Genomic DNA, 20,485 nt, shown 5'->3' with positions numbered 1-20,485 from the left:
GGGAAGATGGCAGCAGTTTGCTGTGAAGAGAGGGAAAAAAATAATGAAAAAGAGGGCAGAGGTGGGTGGAGGGAAAAGGAATTTTTTTTTTTTTTTTTTTTTTTTTAAGAAGGGGAAGGAAGAAAGAATGGATCAGAACCCGGATGCTCTGATACCATGATGAAAAAGAGAAGGAGATATTTATTTTTATTTTTCTTCTCTCTAAATCAAAAGTGTGTACAAAGACCTATAAATACAAATATGTAGACCCAAATACAGATAAGGAATAACAAGAATATGCCAAAGAATAACCAAGAATATGCTACGGAATAAATCCCTGGTCCTTTAATTAGGTATTTTTTTTTAATTAAGCTTAATCCTTCCAATAGCTCAGCCAAAAGAAAAGCATTAAACTTGACTTGATTGCCTAGACCCAACCCATAGTTGTTCAATTTGCCAACTGCCCATGACCTAGATTAATCCTTGGTATGATGGGAATTGGGATTCAAGTACGGTCTCTTTGTGGCTGATAGTTCATGCCCCTTGTTGTGGCAACGCGGCATGGGCATCGGCTGACCAATCTATGGACGTGGTCTTTGAGGCAGCCTACTTGTAGACTAATTGCACTTGCATCGCAGGGTTGGCGCGCCACATAAAAATCACCATCTATGTAATTGAGGACATATTTTTAAAGATTTGAGCACATGTTTTAACTCCTAAGCTGCATCCTGCAGTTCGCGTAAAACGTTAGCAGTGGATCCTAAGTTTGCTAATACTGAATTCACAAGCATAGATGCAGAGCCTGTGTGAGCATAGATCCTTTGCTGTATAGAACCCGATAACCGCCGTCAAAAGATGGACGATTATCAAACAAGATAGTCTTATATGTAATATATAATGTCGTTGTTAATAGCCATCCATCTTATGATAGTGGTGATCAGATACCGTACAGTATTTTATGATTCAAACCACGCACTACAGAGAATCTTAAGTTGAGCCTCCGTACATTGGAACAGAAAGATTAGAAGAACAACAACATTGCATCCAACATCTAACATAGTAGAAGCAAATCATAGCAACCAACTCCGACGAGCAAACCACCCTCCAAAATATGGTGCAACATCAACAATTAATTGTTAAAAATTAGTCTCGATCGAATCTTGTGCAGCTCGCTTAAGGCCGATACATCAAAAATAGGCCTAGACCTAATTTTTAAGCCTAACAAGTTGGGCCAAACCTACAAATTGAAAAATAGCTAGGGTTTTGTTGGGTGTCTAGATATAAGTGTGTGTATCTGATCAGGACAGGATGGGGCATATCAATATTCGTACCTATCCCCAACCCGCTTCGGGTATTTTTATAAAACCTAGACCTGCCCTATCGGGCCAGGTATCCGGCAGGTTGGATCAAATGGCTAGCCCTATCCGAGAGGGAAGGAGTTTGAGAGTCAGCCCAAATATCTAAAGCCCGATAAGTAGAAGCCTCAGGCTTGAAAACTAGATCGGAATACTGGGCTGGGCCGGAATCAGATCAGGCTAAATTATATGGTATCCTGGGCGGAGCCCGACCCGCCCCTCAGGTCTATGACTATTAACGATACAAGGCAACGCTCACGGGAACCCCGCATGTGAGGGCAGGACCTTTTTTATCTACGAGAGAGCCCAGAAAAATAGAGCACCAAACAAACCAACCCTGATACCCGTTTAAATCTTTCCTCGTCCAAGAAAAGCAAGCAATGATGGGCACTCAATAGTGATCCTAGACACCAAAAAAAGCTATCGTCAGTACATGTAGCTCTGCTTCTTTTCATCCTTGCTGCTGTAGCCATTGCAGGACTTTACAGTTGGCAACACCTAGAAAGAAGAGGATTCTCACCAAGAAAACTGGGGAGCAAGCGGAGGGAGTGGTTAATGTCACCGACAAGAACGAGTCCATCGGTGAGCCAGCGGACGAACAGCCTGTGTCCGGTTGGAGAGTGATCAACAAAGTTTCGATTAGCTCATTGTATTGGAGCTAATGAAGGGACGACGCGGGTGAAGTCGTAGAGTGAGAAGTTGCAAGAAGAAATGGAGATGATGGATGACCGAGTGGGGTACCAAGATTCCGTGGGCTCGTTCTATAGAACGTGGGCCTCCACAAGAAGTCCAACAAAGGCACATCCTACATGTCCACAACTTTGCGAATGTTGATAAAATCCATCTCGTTGTGGTTAGAGTCCATAGGTACGTGCTGTTCTTTGTTATAAGTTCACCACACCTCATAAATGTGTACTGATGTCCATTGCTGTACCTAGGTCACAAGGGATGGAAAATGATCACAAACATACAAATCTCTGTATGTTGGAAGCATGCGGTTATCCTAGATGAAAGAAACAGAAGATTTTTCCGCGGATGATTTGTTAATTGTGATGGATCTTTCTTTGATATACAAGTGGCTTGCAGGTTTTCTTGTGATGCCTTGCATTGGTTTACAAAGTAAATGTCTGCAAGTCATGCTGGAACTAGAACAGAGCAAACAGGCCAGGAATAGCTCTGATTCTGAGCGATCAATTTTATTGTGTATTCGCGGGAGACGTTTGGTATAGGATGATCCACTCAAGATTCAGAGTGATGTGGATGGAGATGATGAGATCACCGTATTTGGTTGCACTATAATGATCCTCCGTTTTTGAAGATGGATATCCAACATCACTCTATCACAATATCTAACATCACTCCACGAAAATATATTGACCAAATTATCCTCACGAAAAAGAAAACCATTTTTTTTCTTGTCTATGGAAGAGAAGGAAATGATATCTAACATTACTCCATTATGATGATCTTATATTAAAATATGTTAATTAAAATATCCTCATAAAAAAGAAAACCATTTTTTTCTTGTCTATGGAAGAGAAGGAACGTGTGCGGGCATCTTCTCCATGGAAGAGAAGGGGCACGGGTACTTCAAAAAATCTATTTGATTTTGTTCTAAATTTTTTTTTACTCCAATTCTCAATTCCAACTTCCAAATAAGTTATCAGAAGTATTTTTGATATTATATGGTCAGTAATCTTAAATTTCATAGTATATCAAATAAGTAGCTTGTACATACTCGAAGAACTTTAATTACTGTACTATGGCAAACCAAACATTATGACCTTAGATCACTAGAAATTAAAACACCTCAAACATTATGACCTTAGATCACTAGAAATTAAAACACCTCAAAATTTGAATTATCAGTGATTTTAGATCACCATGATGATCCAAGTTGGATCACCAAATGCTCCTTTGAGGACTTGCTCTAAATGCTCTTTAACTAATTGTTATCCTCGAGTTGTATCCTGACCCACCGCAGCAACTATCAGAAGCTTATAAGCAAAACTGCAACCATTAGAAGCTTATAAGCGGAAGCTGATGATACACCAGTCTGAAAAGCAAGAAACCTGAAGACCACTTTTTTTTAAGAAAAAAAAAAAGAAAAGAAAAACGTACTTGGACTTTCAAAAAAATAAAAAGAAAAAAAAAAGAGAAAGGAGGTGGAAAATTTTGGTGCAAGAACTATGAAAGCATACTACTTGGACGACACGACTTACAGTCAAAACACATGTTTGAAAGCCCAAAATTTAAATGGAGCACGTCTTTGCGGAGTTAGCGACAAAAATAACCTTTCTTAAATATAAACTTTTTTTTAAAATCAATAAACTGAAAATCAGGATAGGGCCAATAAGCTATGCTCTTATTATATAAAGATACAAATATCTTTGAAATAAAAATTCATCTTCACGTGCAACGCACGTATGCATATAGGTACATACATACCTACATATGTAAGTTGGTGTGTATACACAAACATACGTGCATGTGCATACGTGCACACACACATATATATATACATATATATATATATATATATACACACGTATATATATACATGCATACATATGTATATGTATATGCAAACATACATACACACAGACATACATACATATGTATGCATAAATAAATATTATGATATCACAATTCAGAAAGTGCATATATTAAATAATCTTAATAATTTTTGCCAATCTGTTTAGGGAACGATAGCATAACTCCTCACTTTTGATAGATAAACCGCGTATTTTCACCTCTCTGTTGAGCATTGATATTAAGAGTTAGGCATGATTTATCTACTAAAAGGTGTATAAATTTCTGAATGCCCTTGTTCTGATCAGCTCACAATTGACACTCTTGACAACTGTCTGATAGCGAATCTGATCCTTGAAACATCTACTACTGGAAACATTTTTATCATTGATGATATGACATACTCTGAATATAAATTGAAACAATCTCAATTTCCGATAGTAGATATCCCCTTAAGGAATTTTTTTTTTCTTTTTACATACAGAAATCATGCAGTCAGTCTTCCTATCAGTTATCATTGGTCTCTAAACACTTATTCTTTAAAGTTTGAATACAAGTCGAAACAACAACATTTTTTGATAGTAGAAATCCGCAGGCCCTTAAGGAAGAACATTCTTGTTTGCCGAAATCATCCAGGTCAATGTTCCTGTCAGCGAGATTCAGTGGCCTTGTTTTCTGAAGAAATTAATTTTATAACCACATAATTTAGTCTTTGGAGTTGGAATATCTACGTGCTTGCATAATCACTAAACTAGTTGTAAACCATTAAGAAGACAGTTAAAGTAAGATCAACAGAGTAGTGAAATACTTAAGGAGGTATTTGGTTCGTAACCGGAATCAAAATAGGAATGTAAATGGGAATGGTTTGGAATCGAAATTGGAATGGGCAAATCCTCCAAAACGTTTGGTTCGCAATCAAAATCGGAATAAAAAATTGAATCTATAGAGAATGGTAGGGATTGAGTTCTATATAGATTGATCCATTCCCATTCCATCTCGGAACCGGAATCGGAATCGGAATGGGACCCCCATTTCCTCCAACCAAACGTCCCCTTAAACTACTCCATAATCAAAATACAAGAGTATGCTTGATCACCCAAACTAAATGAGATGGCTTCCCCAGTTCCAAAATTTAAAAATATGCTACAGCTTGTCGATCTGCTCTTTTTCTTTTTGATGTAAATGGAGGCAGGCTACACAGAAGCCACAAGCCACCGACCAATTGCTGCTACTACTGATCTAACAATCTCTCTCTCACATATACACACACGCACACAAAAAACAGAGGTAAAAAAGTGAACAAAATGATTCTCAATGTTTTTAACCACGTTGAATACAAGGCCCCCACAATGAAAACTATGAAAGAATTACAGGGATATTAATGTGTTCCTACTCACACCATTTGCCAAGTGCATCATCCATGTGAGACTAGCAGTGGTAATCTAGAATCTTGTCTCGACTTCCTGCGGTAGTAAGCGTAGAGGAACAATTGTATGACCCCAAGGATCGTTCCGATCCCATTTGGTACCTGAAATTCCAGAGCAAATGAAGCAAGAATAAGTTAAAAGCTGTTTTCTAGTATTGTTTGCCATCTTTTGTCGTAGTCAGGCCACAAAAGTGCTGTAACAGATCAAATCAAGAAAAAATGAAGAAAAATACATCAAAATTCTTACATATACGAAATAGTCATGCTTCAACATTCCATATGCAAAGAATGAGATGCTCATCAGGAAGGTTGAGAGAGAGAGATAGAAAGGCATGAACTCAACACTCCTCGTCCTGATCACCAAATTCTGACAAATGAAAAGATCAGCAGTTGACATAATAAGAAAAACTATATGCATGTATTATATAAAGATCAACTGAAAGCAGAACATACCATGATGCATAACGGAGATGCAAACATTGAAATGAGAGAGGCGACGCTCAGATATCCGACAAACATCTGCCGTGTCCGGCCGTCGAGCAGCTCGAGACTAACACATATGATAAGAGCAAACACACAGAAGACCGCGATCAGAAGTCCCGACATCCTCAGCTGTTCACGTTATCAGGATGGATTGAGTTGCAGCCATAAACATGAGAAAGAGATTTCCAGAAAGAAAGAACAAAAAATATGTACCTTCATCGGTTTCTCAGCGTACACGATGAAGAGAGTGACATACACCGACTGGAAAATGGCCCCAATCGAGTTGACGGTGGCGACCAAGATGACGCCGTGGGCGACGCAGGGTAGTCCATACCAGAAGCAGATCAAGCAATTCAGGAGGGAATATATATACGGCAGCCCAGAGAACTGCTCGGTAGATCGATTCCTGACGATTCTTTGGAACGTTGGTCTGAAGATATATCAAACATGGGATGAGAGATGTTACCAGACTTCGTAATCTAAACGGAAACAAACAAAAAGTGGAAGTTGGGTGGGGAGTGTGGACTCACATCGGTGAGACGAACAACACGAAGGCAAACAGATTACCTGCAAAACATACAGAAAAAATCTTCACGAAATTAGTTGGGATTTCGGTTGTCTGATGGTTGCTCTGCCGTTTACGAGTGGACAATTTGTAAGCACTTGGAAATCCCAATAGCTTTTAGTAACCAATTGGGACGGTTGAAGATTTGATGAACGAATGGTAGGCATGTAAAAGGGGAGAGAGAGGGGGAGAAGGATTAATACCGGCAACTCCAGCAGCCTCGCTGCAGATGGTATAGAAAGGGGATACGGAGACCGGAGGAATCATCAATCCGGTGGCACGAGCTTTACACGAGTTGGCAAAGGTATGATGATAAAAAATTATGGAAGAAAAGGAAGAGGAGAAGACTTGGGAGAGGAGAAGCGCGTTCCTGCCCTCTTCCCTCTTTTCCTCTCTACCTTTCTCTGTTGCCACGCTCAGAAAAATCAAATTAATATGTGATAGCGATGAATTTATCCTTATGTGCCGTCTCCTCGTCTCGTCGTTTTTGGCAGCAACCACGTGCTATCCACCGTCCACACCGGCAGGGTTTGATCGGTCGCCGGCACGTTCGGACACGGCTCAAAAACCCGAGACCAAGAGGACGTGGGAAGATAAGCTCAAGAGACGCTTGTAAAGCCGTTGCCATGCTTTGGTCAACCAGTATCGGAAGAACAAACATATTAGTTAATTAGATTTTAGCATAAAAAGCCATTGACTGATATCTAGATTGGAAACTTCTTCTTGGGGCTAAATTTGTCACTGATATATCTTCAACTCATTCCTATCTCCAAATTCGGTTGGGCAGGGTCCTGATTGCTGAATTTTAGCAGCTAATTTTCATGGTTTTGACATTCGTCCTGTCAATTTTGGAGTGGCTCGCTACCTAGATTCAAGCCCTTGCCAATTTAGCATAAAGTTGGAGTTAACTTCCGCAAGCTGGCAAGCAAAAGACAGGACTTGCATATGGCCTATGAGCCTTGCAATTTCTAAACTAAACCATAACTTTGCCATCTATTTTATTCATAAACCTTATCACATATCAATAGAAAATAGAAAATCTGGTTCTCTCTGACGGCTACACTTCTCTTATGGTAGCCTATAATTAGTTAATCTTATGGATAACTTAAACAATAGCAAAACATAGCGGCACATATAATACATGCAAGTTTTTTTTGGGTACAGGTATAATACATGCAAGTTGGTAGATGCTAGATCTAGATGCCCCACCGTCTATAGATCCGCAAGAAATAAATTTTTTTTGGGTACAGTATAAGAAATAAATTTGTTTAACATCATTTTCATAGAGCCAAACAATAAATCGATCGGACCATGACTACTTAATTACCTTGTGACCAGTGATTTTTTCCATGTTATGATGTACGAGAGGGACATCGATTGATCAACTTTGGTAGGTCAAATTGGCTGACAGGGCACGGTAAGCTGATAATCACCCTCCCTTGGAGAAATTATTGCACGTCTCCTCGAGGGCAGCACAGTTGAAACCGACTGCATGTTCCAACCATATGATTAAAATTCGAGATTTGCACACGATCGATTAAATATAAATATAGAATGAATTTATGAAAAACCGATGCTTGCGGCTTTGATGTGGAATATGAAAATAATTTTTTATCCTTTTGACTCCTGAATTACGCTGGAGATGTACTCGTTCAATTCGAGATCTTTTCTTTGGAGAAAAAATTACGCTTATTGCTCTTCGAACATTTACTCGGTAAAATAGAGATCCTCACAATCACAACAAGAGAGAGTTGCTAGGCCGATCGTCCTCCTCACCCTATTTTTTTATAAAAAAAATAAATTATTATATGGACCTGGTCCAAATGGACCAGGGGATCTGCCGAAGCATCTACACGGCGGATAACGCACGGTCGGAAATTGGTTGTGGCCAACATTTCCCCACTGCACCACCTTTTTTTTACTTTTTCCACTAAACTTTTGGTGCATACACAAGTCAGCGAAAAGTTCGATGTAGAAAAGGTCTCCATCAGCCAGCGCGTACGTTATGGTCTCGGTAAAACTGTTAGCGCCACTAGATTTTTGCACGTCGAATCATGGGGAACATTTTTTTTCTTTTCTTATGGTGAAAAAGAACTGTTCAGGTTTTTCATAGAAAAATATTAGGGAATAGAGCTTTACGTGTGACCGTAGATGATGGTGATGGCTGTGATCCTATCTTGCGAGATGCATACAACTCAATCAGAAGAGACAGTTGATGACCCATGGATTAGACCTTTTTTTATTCTTTAGACCGTTTGATTTGAGCAGAAGGAATATTAAATCCTCTCCTATCCATCATTGCGGAACCCACATGGTCTTTATAACATCATAGATCATAGAACAACCATCTAAAAAGCATTACAAGGTATACATGATTGGGGAGATTTTTAATGCGGATAACTCCCATCCATGATGTCATTTGGAGGACATCCATATCATGAGGCGGAAGGTAAGAAGGTACAAATCTTCATTGAGGTTCTCCTGAAGCCTCCTTTGGGGTAAACCAATAAAGGGTACTTAAGAAGAGGGGGGGGGGTGGTGTTGTGGGGCTTTTCCATTGCTCTTTTATTACTAAATAGGTCACCAAAAAATGGCAAGATGGAGTGGCCAGATTCCAATCAAATCTGAACCAAGATTTAGACCCAATAAAAAGGGCTATTTTGAGCTCCAACAAAATTATTAAGTTAGCATTCAGGACCTGACCCATGAATAAAGTAACCTATATACGTAGATTCACTTTGCAGATACCCACACATTTTTTTCTTTACTGGTACCATTATACCTGCTGAAGCTGCGCTTGGAAATGGTAGGCTCACAGCTAAATTAAAAATGCCGAAAAGATACTCACCTCAAGGTCATAGAAGTGGTTGTCATCAAGGAGTGTGAACTCTGCACCACCCATGAATTATGGGTTATTTATTCAATGATAGCTGAGATGATTAGGGCCAAGAACTGCCATCAGTGAGCTACTTGTTTGGGAACTAGGAGACTCCAGTCTTAGACTGACCTGAAGAACAGGCAGTTCACATGAAGATGGCTTGAAAGCCTATCTGAAGAACATGTATAAGGTCGAATGCAGCAGCAAACAGCATCTTGGTTTCTGCAATCATTAGATTTTTCCCATGTCAACTGGGCTAGAAGAACTGTGGTTTTTGTGCTTCATGAGTTGCTTTCCAGCAAATGCATTAATCTGACTTAAAATGCAGTCACTTGTCTCTAGCCATTAGACTCAGATGTCATACCATCACACCTTCATATAAACGTTACTCATGAAATAAACAAGAGATCTCTTCCGTGGACATCTGACAAAAATGAACAAGAAATGCCGAAAGAATATGTTTAATGTGTATTGCACACATTCACAAGCATATCTAGGCAACAAGAACGATCAATCAACATCCACACCTTGCAGCAGATAGGGTTGCTGGCAATTAAGGGGGGTACATACTTAGGCATGCTACAAGACTATATCAGAAAACCAATAAAAACTTATAATACAGACGCCAACACAAAGAAACCACAAACAGTTAACGAGCTAATCACATGAACATGCTAACCAGGAACAATAAGAGCACACATCAGATGACCATCCAATTACCTTTGTAATCTACCTTCATTACCTACCAAAAAAAGCCTCTTAATGTTAATATAGATATCTCCATGAATTGCTCTTTCTTGATGCATCTTCAAGCACTGCTTCAGTGACATGTTAGAAAATCATGTTACAGTAGGCATAATAATATCCAAAGAACAAGAGTGACATAGATGTAAGCAAAGAGATATAGTAGAACTTGCAGTAAACAGAAAAATTAAGAAAGCAGAACCATAGATTTCATGACATCAATCTTTTCTTTTGATCTCTATTAACAGCCTGCATCTTCAACTTTTAATATCTTTAGAAGGTAAATCCCTTTGATTGGTTTTCTTTCATCAATCTTGCAACATATATATAAATAATGAAGACTCTTCATATGCTAATTTAAGAGTCAGATATCAAATTACATGTTCACAAGTCTCACATTTATGTATATCTGCTCGGCATTCCCTAGCCACAAGCTCTCTACCCACATAACTACTAGTCATATGTGTACTTGTTAGACCTTTCATTATTATGACAATAAACCATGTGGACTTAAGTATCAATGTTGCAAATTAAAAACCATGATATACAGGGCAATGGAGGCACGGAAGTTCATAATAACAATAAATCTAATCCCTATTTAAACCATCTGGAAGATTGCCTTAATAACCTCCACATCATCAAGATACATCAGAAAGACATGTGATGCCTCCAATAGAAATTCACTATCTTCTAGTATTGCAGATTGATTTGGTATTAGGGAAAGTACAACATAATAGGAACTGAGTTTTTAAACTGAATCCAGAAAGTCAATTCAAAAAATGCGTTATCTTGATTTCTGTCCTCTGGTCAATACAGAATGATGATGTTGCGTGGTTACTACATCTGGTTTATAAACAAAGCCTTCAAATTTTTAAACATGAAAGCTGAAGAACAATAAATAAAAGGAAGAGCTTTGAATTGTCTCTTACACAAACAAGATAATTCAGGACATTTGATTACAGGTTTGAAAGCGGAGAGCATAGTTCATGCCCGTGCCACTATGTACTGGCTTTTCAGTATGTACCAAAACGTTATGAACTTGTATGAGTCAATATACAGTTATACAAATCCAGACGGATGGCTTAACAGTTATGCACCTCAGCACAGTGCTGACAAACTGCTAAAATGGTAGATACAGTATATACATAATGGCATGAAATGGTATTTTGACCTATTTCTAAGAGATAACAATTGTTATCTTTAGATTTATGAGGCTCGTTAATGAATGTGAGGTCAGAATGAGCTTTCAACATTTCTACAAGGAAACCTGGTGAAGGATCTTCACTGCATAATGTTTTTACACAACATGTGAGCTCTGGGGGTAGAAGTCCCTCCAGTTAAAATGAAGTGTCAAGTCAAAGACTTTTCACAATTATATTGTGATATCACAGTTTCCAGTCAAATTGCTAGTTATCATGCTTTTTCAGGAGCAAATAAAACGATAATGTCGTTGATTACAACTTCTCATCTGAAAATGCAAGAACAAAAAAAGTTGTTTCATCATTAAAAAAAATAACTATAAAGAACATATGACAGACAAACTGACAAAAGCTTAGAATTCATAATTAACTATTAAGTTCATGTTCAAGCTTCGATGCTTTGACATCTCTGCAACACGGGGGAAAATGTTGGGATATTATAATTTGGTAACCTTCAATTAATATAATTATCATTCTATATGAAGCTTGTTAACAGGCACAGAATCATCACAAATGGGCCTCAACGGATGAGATTTTGGACCACATTCTTCATGTAAGGAACTATTACTGGTAGATCATGACAAAGAGGGTACTTTAGTCGCTCAGCCAGTAATATTGGAAGCCTGATTTCATTGATAAGGTTAAGGGCCTTCAAGAATCAAGATTCAAGAGTACGCTCGCACCAATTTTTCTCCTCTCTTCCTTCTCTTCTTTCTTCTCTGATTCCTCTTCTCTTCAGATACATTTAGCATATTTCTTTATTGCATTGTCTTCACTTTATTGACTTTCAGTAAAAAGGAATAATCCATTGAACCACTTTCTTGAGAGAATCAACCGTATGATACCATATTTCAAGTTTTAAGATTATATGGAGTTCTATCTATATGATTGCATCACTCCTTGGAGTACCACAAACTTGTAAACACAGTGTCTTGGTCAGTTTATCAGAAACAGCATGCTTATTCAAGTTAAAATAAGATGCTATACTTGTGAGATATCCAGATGTGTTGTCTAAATGATTGATGATATGGTTTTTTGTCAGCTTACAAGTAGAGAGTACCAAGTTACTAGTGTCGAACCCATTTTTGAATCATGCTCTTGCTCCATCTCATCTCACTATCTGCACTTCAAACTTTAAGCAACTTGACGCTGGATTAATCTTGTTCTGCTCCTGCAACTTGTTACTAAGTTATCCCCACAAAGCAATTAAGACAAATCTTGGCCCAAAAACAGAGGTTTGGCCGGCATATATTTAAATATAGACTCATGTATCTTTCCATCCCAATGCATGCCAGTGTGCCAACAATGCTAAAGACAACATGGCAATGCACATCATGTTGTGCCAAAAGCTAATAAACACACGATTAGAATCAGACAAAATATTCATTTGTGGAAAAAAAAAAACATAGATAGCCTGATCTAATCCTCATTGCACTTTCACATCTCCTAATTCAGAGCAAGAGAAACAGACCCTCATCAGCAAAAGTTAAACCCTGAAGTAAGAGGACAAATCATTGAGAACCAATGAATCTTTGCTGCAGGGTTTGCTCCTTGTGATGGAAAGCACATCCACTACCCATTCATATCAAAGCAAACCTATGCCTCTGTGTCAACCTAATCCAAAAAGGCCAAGGTCTAGGTTAGGCCAAAAAGCACGAAGAGTCTGCTTCACATGGGAGAATCCAATAATTGCTGGGACAGAGAATTCTATTATGCTGGTTTTCTAATGAAAAGAAAAATGTGAATACCGTTGGCAGGTCATACAAGGTCCATGTAATTTTCATTGCAAAAGCTTTCTCTACTGTCACTAGTGTATCTTCAAGCCACAACACATCAATCTGCTGCATGATAATGAGATATGGGAATGATAGGGTATATCTACATACTGTTTTGCTCTCTTTGTACGGTAAGTCCCATCAACTGTATCATTCGTAGACTAGAATGACTAGATTACCACACTTATACTGAAAGTAATTTAAGTACTTACGAGGTTCCTCATAATTTATCTCTAACTTCACTCAAGAAAGCAACTAAAATATCCTAAATGTGAAAGTAGCATCTGTTGCTAGTACAGGCCATATATCATCTCATGTCAGTATTATGTCCATATTATCATGATATAATAGAGTAAATATAACATAACAATACCTAATTAGCAATGGTCATGATATGATCCTCTTTAATTTGTTGATTATGTATGTTGACAGACACTCATTTCGACAAATAAATCAACATTATTGACATCAAACAATACAAGTTGGCATCAAAAGCCATGAATCTTTTATCATGCATTTGCTTTGATAATCCTTCTCAGCAGTTGGTTCCCATGAAAACAACTCCAAGTAAAGTCCATTCACACTGCTCCTAGCCTCACACTATAGCATTCCTTCATCCACTCAGCCTTATGACTCCTAAATCTATGATCCCCTCCTCACTGGGGCTATCTCTGGTCTAAATTTCCAAACACCAAATATGGTATCCAGTAGCCTGCTAGTGTTGCTCCTAATTTTATTTTGACATGTCCATTTTTTATTTTATGCTCCATAGCATTTTTCATACATTTACATCACCATGTTCAACCATTTCATGTTTATCCTTAATTCCATCAGTCCCAATGTTGTCCCATTACTAGATTGTCAATTTCGAAAGAGAATAGAGAACAGAATTCTCCTGAAATAACTAACCAAAATATGCATTTTTCTAACCTGGCAGCACCTGTGGAGGTTGCAAGAACATGAAACAATCCACAGCAATTCCACCATGTCGCACGATCAACCTATTGGGGTATCCATTCGATCCCCAAAAACAAGTCAGTATATCCTTGTAGGTCCACCCAAAACGAAGCATAAAGCAGGCGCAATAGAAGCAGTTCGTAACAACGAGAGACTAATAATAAATCCAGCAACACCAGCTTTAGCATTTCGACATTTAATTACCTCAGATCTCTCTCTCTCACCACTCTCATGAGGCCGAGGCTGCTCAATAACCGGAACCGGCGGAATGTCTAAAATAGGCGCCGGCTTCACTTCCGTCTCATGTGCTACAGTATCAATCACCAGCGCAGCCTCCGAAGTCACAACCGCAGCTTCGGTAGCTTCTATAACCTCCTCACTTACAGAAACCGGTTCATCAACAAGAACATCCGATGCCACTGTTGCCGCCATCTCTTCTGCAACCTCTTTGGGCTCCACACCACCACCAACTTCCCCTTCCTTCGTCCGGACCAGCTCCACACCCACATCCTCGACCACCGTCTCCTCCTCGACCATCTTTTTCTTTTCCTCCTCGGGGGGATTCTCCGTCACTTTGGCAGTCTCCTCACTTACTTTCTCTTTACCGTTGTCCAAGATATCCATCACGGCAGCCGTGGTGGTTTCCGATCTCAGGGATTCGCCCTTCTTCTCCTCCTCTTCGTCACTGGTTTCGCCCTTGGAGTCGTGGCTCTCGCCGTTGCCTGGTTCAAGTGAAGAACACAAGAGACAGACAGAGAGAGAAGCTTTTATTTCACTGAAAAAAGTGGATTAAAATAAGAGAAGAAGAAAAAAAAGGGTGGGGGAAACCAGAAGAAGAGCTGGTAGAGGAATCGGGTGGGTGGACGCCCATCTCCTTCTTTCGCCGGGCAGCTTTCCTCTTCTTCGCACCTGACGGCATGATGGGGTGATCGGAACGGATAGCTGGAGAGAACGTGCCAGGGAGGGAGTGGGGAGAGTGGGGGTGGGAAGACTGGGATCGTGGGTGATCGCAAATTTTGGGGGGCTACTGCACACTTTATCTCCGGCCAATCACGAGGGGTGTCTAAAAGATAGGGCTGGCCGTATACTGAGAAGGTAAAGAAAAGGAAGCAGTTATTAGGAGGGGAGCTTTCTGGAACAAAAGAGATGGAGACTAAAATATTCTGAATTTTTGGCCCATTGTGTTGGACTGGTATTTGTGAGTAGTTACCAGAGGAGGCTAGGGGAAAGGGAAGATGAAGGGGAGGGGATAGAGGGGATCGAGATGTGACGAGGGTGGGGACATTAAGGGAGGTACGTGGGAGCCATTGGTTTTACGTCTTTTGGACTTTTTTGTGCCTCGGAGCCGAGCGTTCTCTGTGTTTCTCTATTGGAGTTGACGAGAGGCTTTGTTTTCTTCTTCTTCTCTCTCTCTCCCTCCCTGCACACTGACACTGGCCCTGCCCGTTTTCAGCCTGAGCGGGAACAGCTAAGCCGCACCATTCAGCTGGCCATGAAGCAGACGGCACCAGCCCGGCATGAAGTTGCTCCTCAAATATAAGGGACAATTTTTTTTCAAAATTTAAGTTTAGATCCAGCATGCAAATTGGATGGATCTCGAGGCCGGATCCGAAATATTTTAGTTATTTGTTGTATTTTATTTATTTATTTATTTTTTGGTAAACGTTGTATTTTAGTTAAGATCCAGATTTTTTTTTTTGGTAGAAAGATATTGTATTTAACAATTGGGAGAGAAACACTAGTTTCTATGCTGAAGGCATCAACATTGTCATGATATTAACCAATTCCGTACAAGATCTGCGTGTGGGTGTCGAAAACTTGTAAACGTTTTTGGTGGAGTCTATGCAAGCGGTCCTGTGTGACTAAAGTAATCCAGACTAAGAATAATAACATATATTCTAAGGCAAGGTGGGCAAGTATGTATCGAATCTTGGTGCCATTTTTTATCTAGCAAACTCCTTGCTGGATCCAAACCTTGAGAACTTATGTGGTCTCAAATAGGTTATCAAAAATATTTGAATGCAAATAATAATTTGATGGCAAGAGATCAAGTTAACCAGCAAACTCCATCTTCTCCATATATTTTTTCCATCCATAAATAACTTATCCATTAGTCCCCAGAATGTGAATAAAATTGTAATTATATGATGTAAAACATCTGCCTATGGGGTACATGGGCCAGATGGATCGTAGAAAGCAGCAAAAGTCTAAATAAGTATACTAGAACGTCAAAACAGAGATGTAAGCTTTAAACGGCCATAATTTTTGATCCAAAAAGAGTTATTATCAATGAAAAGCTTGTTTCGAACCCTATAATTATGAATGGGTTTTCCGTTTATCTCAATTTTTGAACCTAAAATCTATCGTTTTAGTAGATTTCAGGATTGTTTTATGTTTGGGAGATCGTCTTTAGTTCAATTTCATATTTTTAATTTTTATTTAATTTTTTATTTTACAAAACTATCCATATTAAGGTTCAGATGCTATAAATATCTTGTTTTATATTTATTCAGTATTATTATCAATAAAATCATAGAATTATTTTCTTCAATTAGAGTCCAAGGTCCTTCCTTGCTATCTTGAAGGTTTTTATGTTGTGTAAATCCTTATTTATTCACCTATACTGCATCATTATAGGGAGTAGATACGTTCCATTTACCTCTTGGTTAATACAGGTTTAAGAGGAAAATTTGTCCATGATTTATTCCGGAACCAAAAATATTTTTTTGATAAATCAAAATTGCTCATTTGTTTTCTTCAGATCTATTCTAATTTAGTCGTGAACACGCTAGTATTTTGGTCACAGCATATATTAAGCTTTCCTGAAGTTACACACTTTTCCCGTCAGCTTTCGTCCTTTGTTTAGGATTCTTAGCTTATGGTACATTTTAAATTAAGTCTAGAGAGCTTGTGATTGAATGTGATGTTCTTTCTTCCTATCTGGTTGTCCTAAACGCGGAAAAGACCAAAATTATAAAGAAAATGGTGGCCAATGCCCCCAGGGTCGGGTAACATGTCCATTTGCTTGGAAACGTCATTTGCTCAAAAATATTGCTTGCTAGAGAGTATGGATATTGGAAAGGACACGTCTCGCCAAAGTATTGTCGCATGATAGCTTTGAACATATCTTGGCAAAAGCTTCCTGGTGAATCGCAACCTCGATCCCATGGTTGACTATTCACTGAGGATCCATTCAACAGATTGGCTGAGTCTTAGTAATGGTTGGCCATGTTATTGATCTCTTATGAAATTAGTCTTTGTTAATCTTAATGTCCTTGTTAATGAATGGTGCCTTGAGGTCCAATGTTGATGATGAACTTGTTATGTGTGGTTTAAGTAACACTACCCTCCCACGTTGTTTACAGCTATATATTTCTTAGGATTCTTATTGAGGATGATGGTATCATCAGCCATAATGTTGTTGTTTTTGCTTCGCAATAATTTGACCATGCGGCCAAAGTGTATATCATGGAGCATCCAGTTCACATTATTGCAGCAGAGATTTTTTTAGTTTTTTATATAGAAATATGCCTCGTTTCAGGATGCTTGCACCGGTATTTTGGAATCAGGCCTCTTCCATGAACACACAAGTGCCTGGCTGAGCTAAAGCTGGTTTTATTGCAGGAATTTTCGATGCCTAAAATTTTTTATGACTTTTTTCTACGCATTTAATCTTAGCTGTTCAAAGGGGATAATGTCTAACATCCATTTATCTCAATCAAATATGTCAAGATTTATTAAACACACCGCATCAATAAAACAGAGTGAACGAACCCTCCTGATTCTTGCAATCTCACTCTAGGAACATAAACACGATGGAACAAAGCACAAACAAAACAATCCAAGATGCACTCAATTCTCCAGCAGAGTTTTTCTCTTTTCTTTCAGAACAATTCTCCAGCCAAGTTAGCCTCCAAACTCATGTCCTTCCATTTGCTGGATGCGCAGATGATGCCCCACGAACAGCAAGCACGTAGACAAGCTGCGTAGCTGAAAGAATGATCCAGAAAGCCTCCATTGTTTTCTGCAAAATCCGAGAGTCCCTAGTCTTAACTTTATGACCAGAAGAATTATTCATCTCTCTAGATTATAAACCACCAGAAAATATATTATCCAACAGATGTATGAACTGCAACTAGGATATGTTCTGCCTTACCAGGCGTGTATTCCTTCCCTCTAAATTAATCTCCTTGCAAGCCAAGCTGCCATTACAAAAGAATAACTAAATAAGTAAAAACTCCAACTTAAAATTCACTATAGAAATGGATATCTTAATTGCACTTTGGTGCACCAACAGGCTTACCCCATTGCAATGAGAGTGAGTGCCCATGCAATGATACCAGATGATGCAGCAGGCTGCAAGCTATCATAAGTCCAAAAGCGAATGTGATTGGAGCCTGCGATCGCAGAAGCAGCGCCCACGACTCCAGCTATCAATGCAAACATCACAAAGAACCCAGTGGCTGCATTCCCAATCGGAAAGAATATTGGTGGGAAATGAGCTGGGAGTCCTAGTTCTGGACCTGCCAGACTCGAGCAATATTATTACACAGCACATGCTAAACAACTGGATAACCAGCTTGATCAAGCCTCTTTGCAAGTAATCCAAATACAGACCAGAATAACACTTGTATCATACCTATGATGAATCCTCGATCAATGGCAATGTTGATGGCCCAGCCTCCAATGGCTGCCACAATGACATACATGCAGAAGTTGAGGAATACAAGAAGAGAAACAATAGGCTTTAACTGCTCAATGGCCATTGATAGTGTTAAGATTTGTGTATAAGAATGAGGTATCTGAACTTGAATGAAGATAAGGTGGATGGAAGGTACTATGGGCTTCTTGCTTACATACATGCAGCTGACAACATGGTTTTGTTCTTTGCTTGCTGAGATTTGGAGCCATTTTTTGTCTGTCAGGACTGCCAAGGTGTACAAACCTTCCAATTCAAGGAAAGGAGCCGAGACCTTAATTGTGAGGTATTGCTGCTATGAACACATTATCTATATATATCCAGTTGTCCGAGACCGGGTTCCTAAACTTCATTCTATATATATTCACATGTTTTCTTTCGTTAGAGGCAAGCGGCATTAATCTTTTCTGGGCCTTGGTTTATGGAAAGATAGAAAGGCTCCCAAGTAAAAGATTAATGATAAGGTTGTCTCAAGACCTAAGCAGACAATATTCTGAAGTTATTGAAGATGAAAAGCAACAGGGTGCGATACGGCGGTCGAAGTGAACAGAATCTTTAACCGCAAAGCACTTCTTTTTTAATATTTTTGAATGAAACTGCAAAGCACATTAGCTACAAAAGAATCAAACATGTAAATTAGGATGTGAGGAATAGTTTGCCTGGCAACCAAAAAGAGTTATTCACTAGAATATAGTCACGAAATCGATATCATCTTTGCTTTTAACTGCACATTCTTAATGTCAGGTCTCAAACAATGGTGTCTTAGGGAGACACTGGCAATGTGGTGAACAACTCCATTCCTTCTGTTTGTTTAAACTTTGGTTGAAGGGAATTTTGCAGTGCAAGGCACTTGCTTCCTTCAACAAAATGGTACAGATCAGTGTTCTATGTACTCTATGACCAGGTACAAATGATGAGATAAGCCATCCACTTACTGCTAGGCTACCTCCGTCCATCTGCAGCTTTGTATTATCATTCCCTTGCTTTGTTTAATATGACCCTCTCTAGCTGCCTAGAGCTTTTCTGTAGGCTGATGGGTCCAAAAACAGTAAGTGGGTAGAGATATCTGTAATATTCCCAATTATTCATCGACACATATATGACCACCTTTATCTATATTAAATTTTAAAAAAACTCTTGCATGATTCCCTAACCCAAAGCCTTTTTTTTTTTTTTCTTTTCCCTAAACTTTTGACTTGTTTGTCAATTTTAACCAGTTTATTAGGAATGACAATCGGATCAGATCGGATCATAAATGGATCGGATTAATATTGATCGGATCAAAAAATCGTTAATCCAAATCCGACTTATTTATTAAATAGATCGAAAATTTAAATCTGAATCCGATCTGTTTATTAAACAGATAATCCAATCCGATCTATTTAATTCGTTTATTAAATAGATCGAATTAAATTAAACAGATTAAATAGATTAAACAGGTTAAACAAGTCGAGTTAAATAGATCAGAAATAGATTAAATAAATTTTAAACAGATTAAATGGATCTTAAATGGATTAAATAAATTAAACAGGTCAGATTAAATGGGTCAGAAATAGGTTAAACATGTTAAATGGATTATCTGATTCAATCCGATCTGAATATTAAACAGCTTAAACGGATTAAATAGATCAGATATCTAAAATTCAAATTCTATTTAATTATTAAATAAATTAAATAGATCGATTCATTTATGATCCAAATATATTTAGTTTAAATCTAAATCTATTTATGACGAGTCAAACATGAATCGAATTGATGATTTGAATCATATTTTATCAATTTTAATTATAAATAAATATCTATATATCTAAGAGAAAATACGGACATATTTTTAGATCATTCATATGCATCGTCTATAAAAATATACTTTAAATTTTGTTTATGTAATTTTTA

General features: G+C 38.4%; 3 protein-coding genes across 6 annotated transcripts; all 3 read right to left on the bottom strand.

Moving 5' to 3' along the window:
• Nucleotides 1-5,154: 5,154 nt before the first annotated feature.
• On the bottom strand, nt 5,155-8,772 carry LOC105048550 (bidirectional sugar transporter SWEET2a). 2 transcript variants are annotated; one of them, XM_010927891.4, is made up of 6 exons: nt 6,544-8,772; nt 6,343-6,364; nt 5,989-6,205; nt 5,746-5,904; nt 5,540-5,659; nt 5,155-5,394 (listed from the first exon to the last, which is right to left on the bottom strand). In XM_010927891.4, the coding sequence occupies exons 1-6, from the start codon at nt 6,605-6,607 to the stop codon at nt 5,281-5,283; spliced, it is 696 nt and encodes a 231-aa protein (XP_010926193.2). In that variant the 5' UTR covers nt 6,608-8,772; the 3' UTR covers nt 5,155-5,280. The 2 variants fall into 2 exon arrangements, with proteins under 2 accessions (XP_010926193.2, XP_010926192.1); XM_010927890.3 differs by lacking the exon at nt 6,343-6,364 and adding an exon at nt 6,306-6,342 and having other exon boundaries at nt 6,544-8,752.
• Nucleotides 8,773-9,643: 871 nt separating this feature from the next.
• Nucleotides 9,644-15,169, bottom strand: LOC105048549 (uncharacterized). 3 transcript variants are annotated; one of them, XR_003801306.2, is made up of 5 exons: nt 14,722-15,169; nt 14,098-14,615; nt 13,867-13,937; nt 12,222-12,332; nt 9,644-10,033 (listed from the first exon to the last, which is right to left on the bottom strand). XR_003801306.2 is itself a non-coding variant. In XM_010927889.4 (4 exons), the coding sequence occupies exons 1-4, from the start codon at nt 14,810-14,812 to the stop codon at nt 10,027-10,029; spliced, it is 687 nt and encodes a 228-aa protein (XP_010926191.1). In that variant the 5' UTR covers nt 14,813-15,159; the 3' UTR covers nt 9,644-10,026. The 3 variants fall into 3 exon arrangements, 1 of the variants encoding a protein (XP_010926191.1); XR_003801307.2 differs by having other exon boundaries at nt 12,222-12,326; nt 14,722-15,168; XM_010927889.4 differs by lacking the exon at nt 12,222-12,332 and having other exon boundaries at nt 14,722-15,159.
• Nucleotides 15,170-17,702: 2,533 nt separating this feature from the next.
• On the bottom strand, nt 17,703-18,659 carry LOC105048572 (membrane protein PM19L-like). Its single transcript, XM_010927915.2, has 4 exons — nt 18,533-18,659; nt 18,197-18,416; nt 18,050-18,095; nt 17,703-17,917 (listed from the first exon to the last, which is right to left on the bottom strand). The coding sequence occupies exons 1-4, from the start codon at nt 18,657-18,659 to the stop codon at nt 17,813-17,815; spliced, it is 498 nt and encodes a 165-aa protein (XP_010926217.1). The 3' UTR covers nt 17,703-17,812.
• Between the last annotated feature and the right edge of the window lie 1,826 nt (nt 18,660-20,485).

Source organism: Elaeis guineensis, chromosome 7 (assembly GCF_000442705.2).
Source record: "Elaeis guineensis isolate ETL-2024a chromosome 7, EG11, whole genome shotgun sequence".
Taxonomy (NCBI): Eukaryota; Viridiplantae; Streptophyta; class Magnoliopsida; order Arecales; family Arecaceae; genus Elaeis; species Elaeis guineensis.
This window is presented reverse-complemented; position numbering and strand designations above follow the sequence as displayed.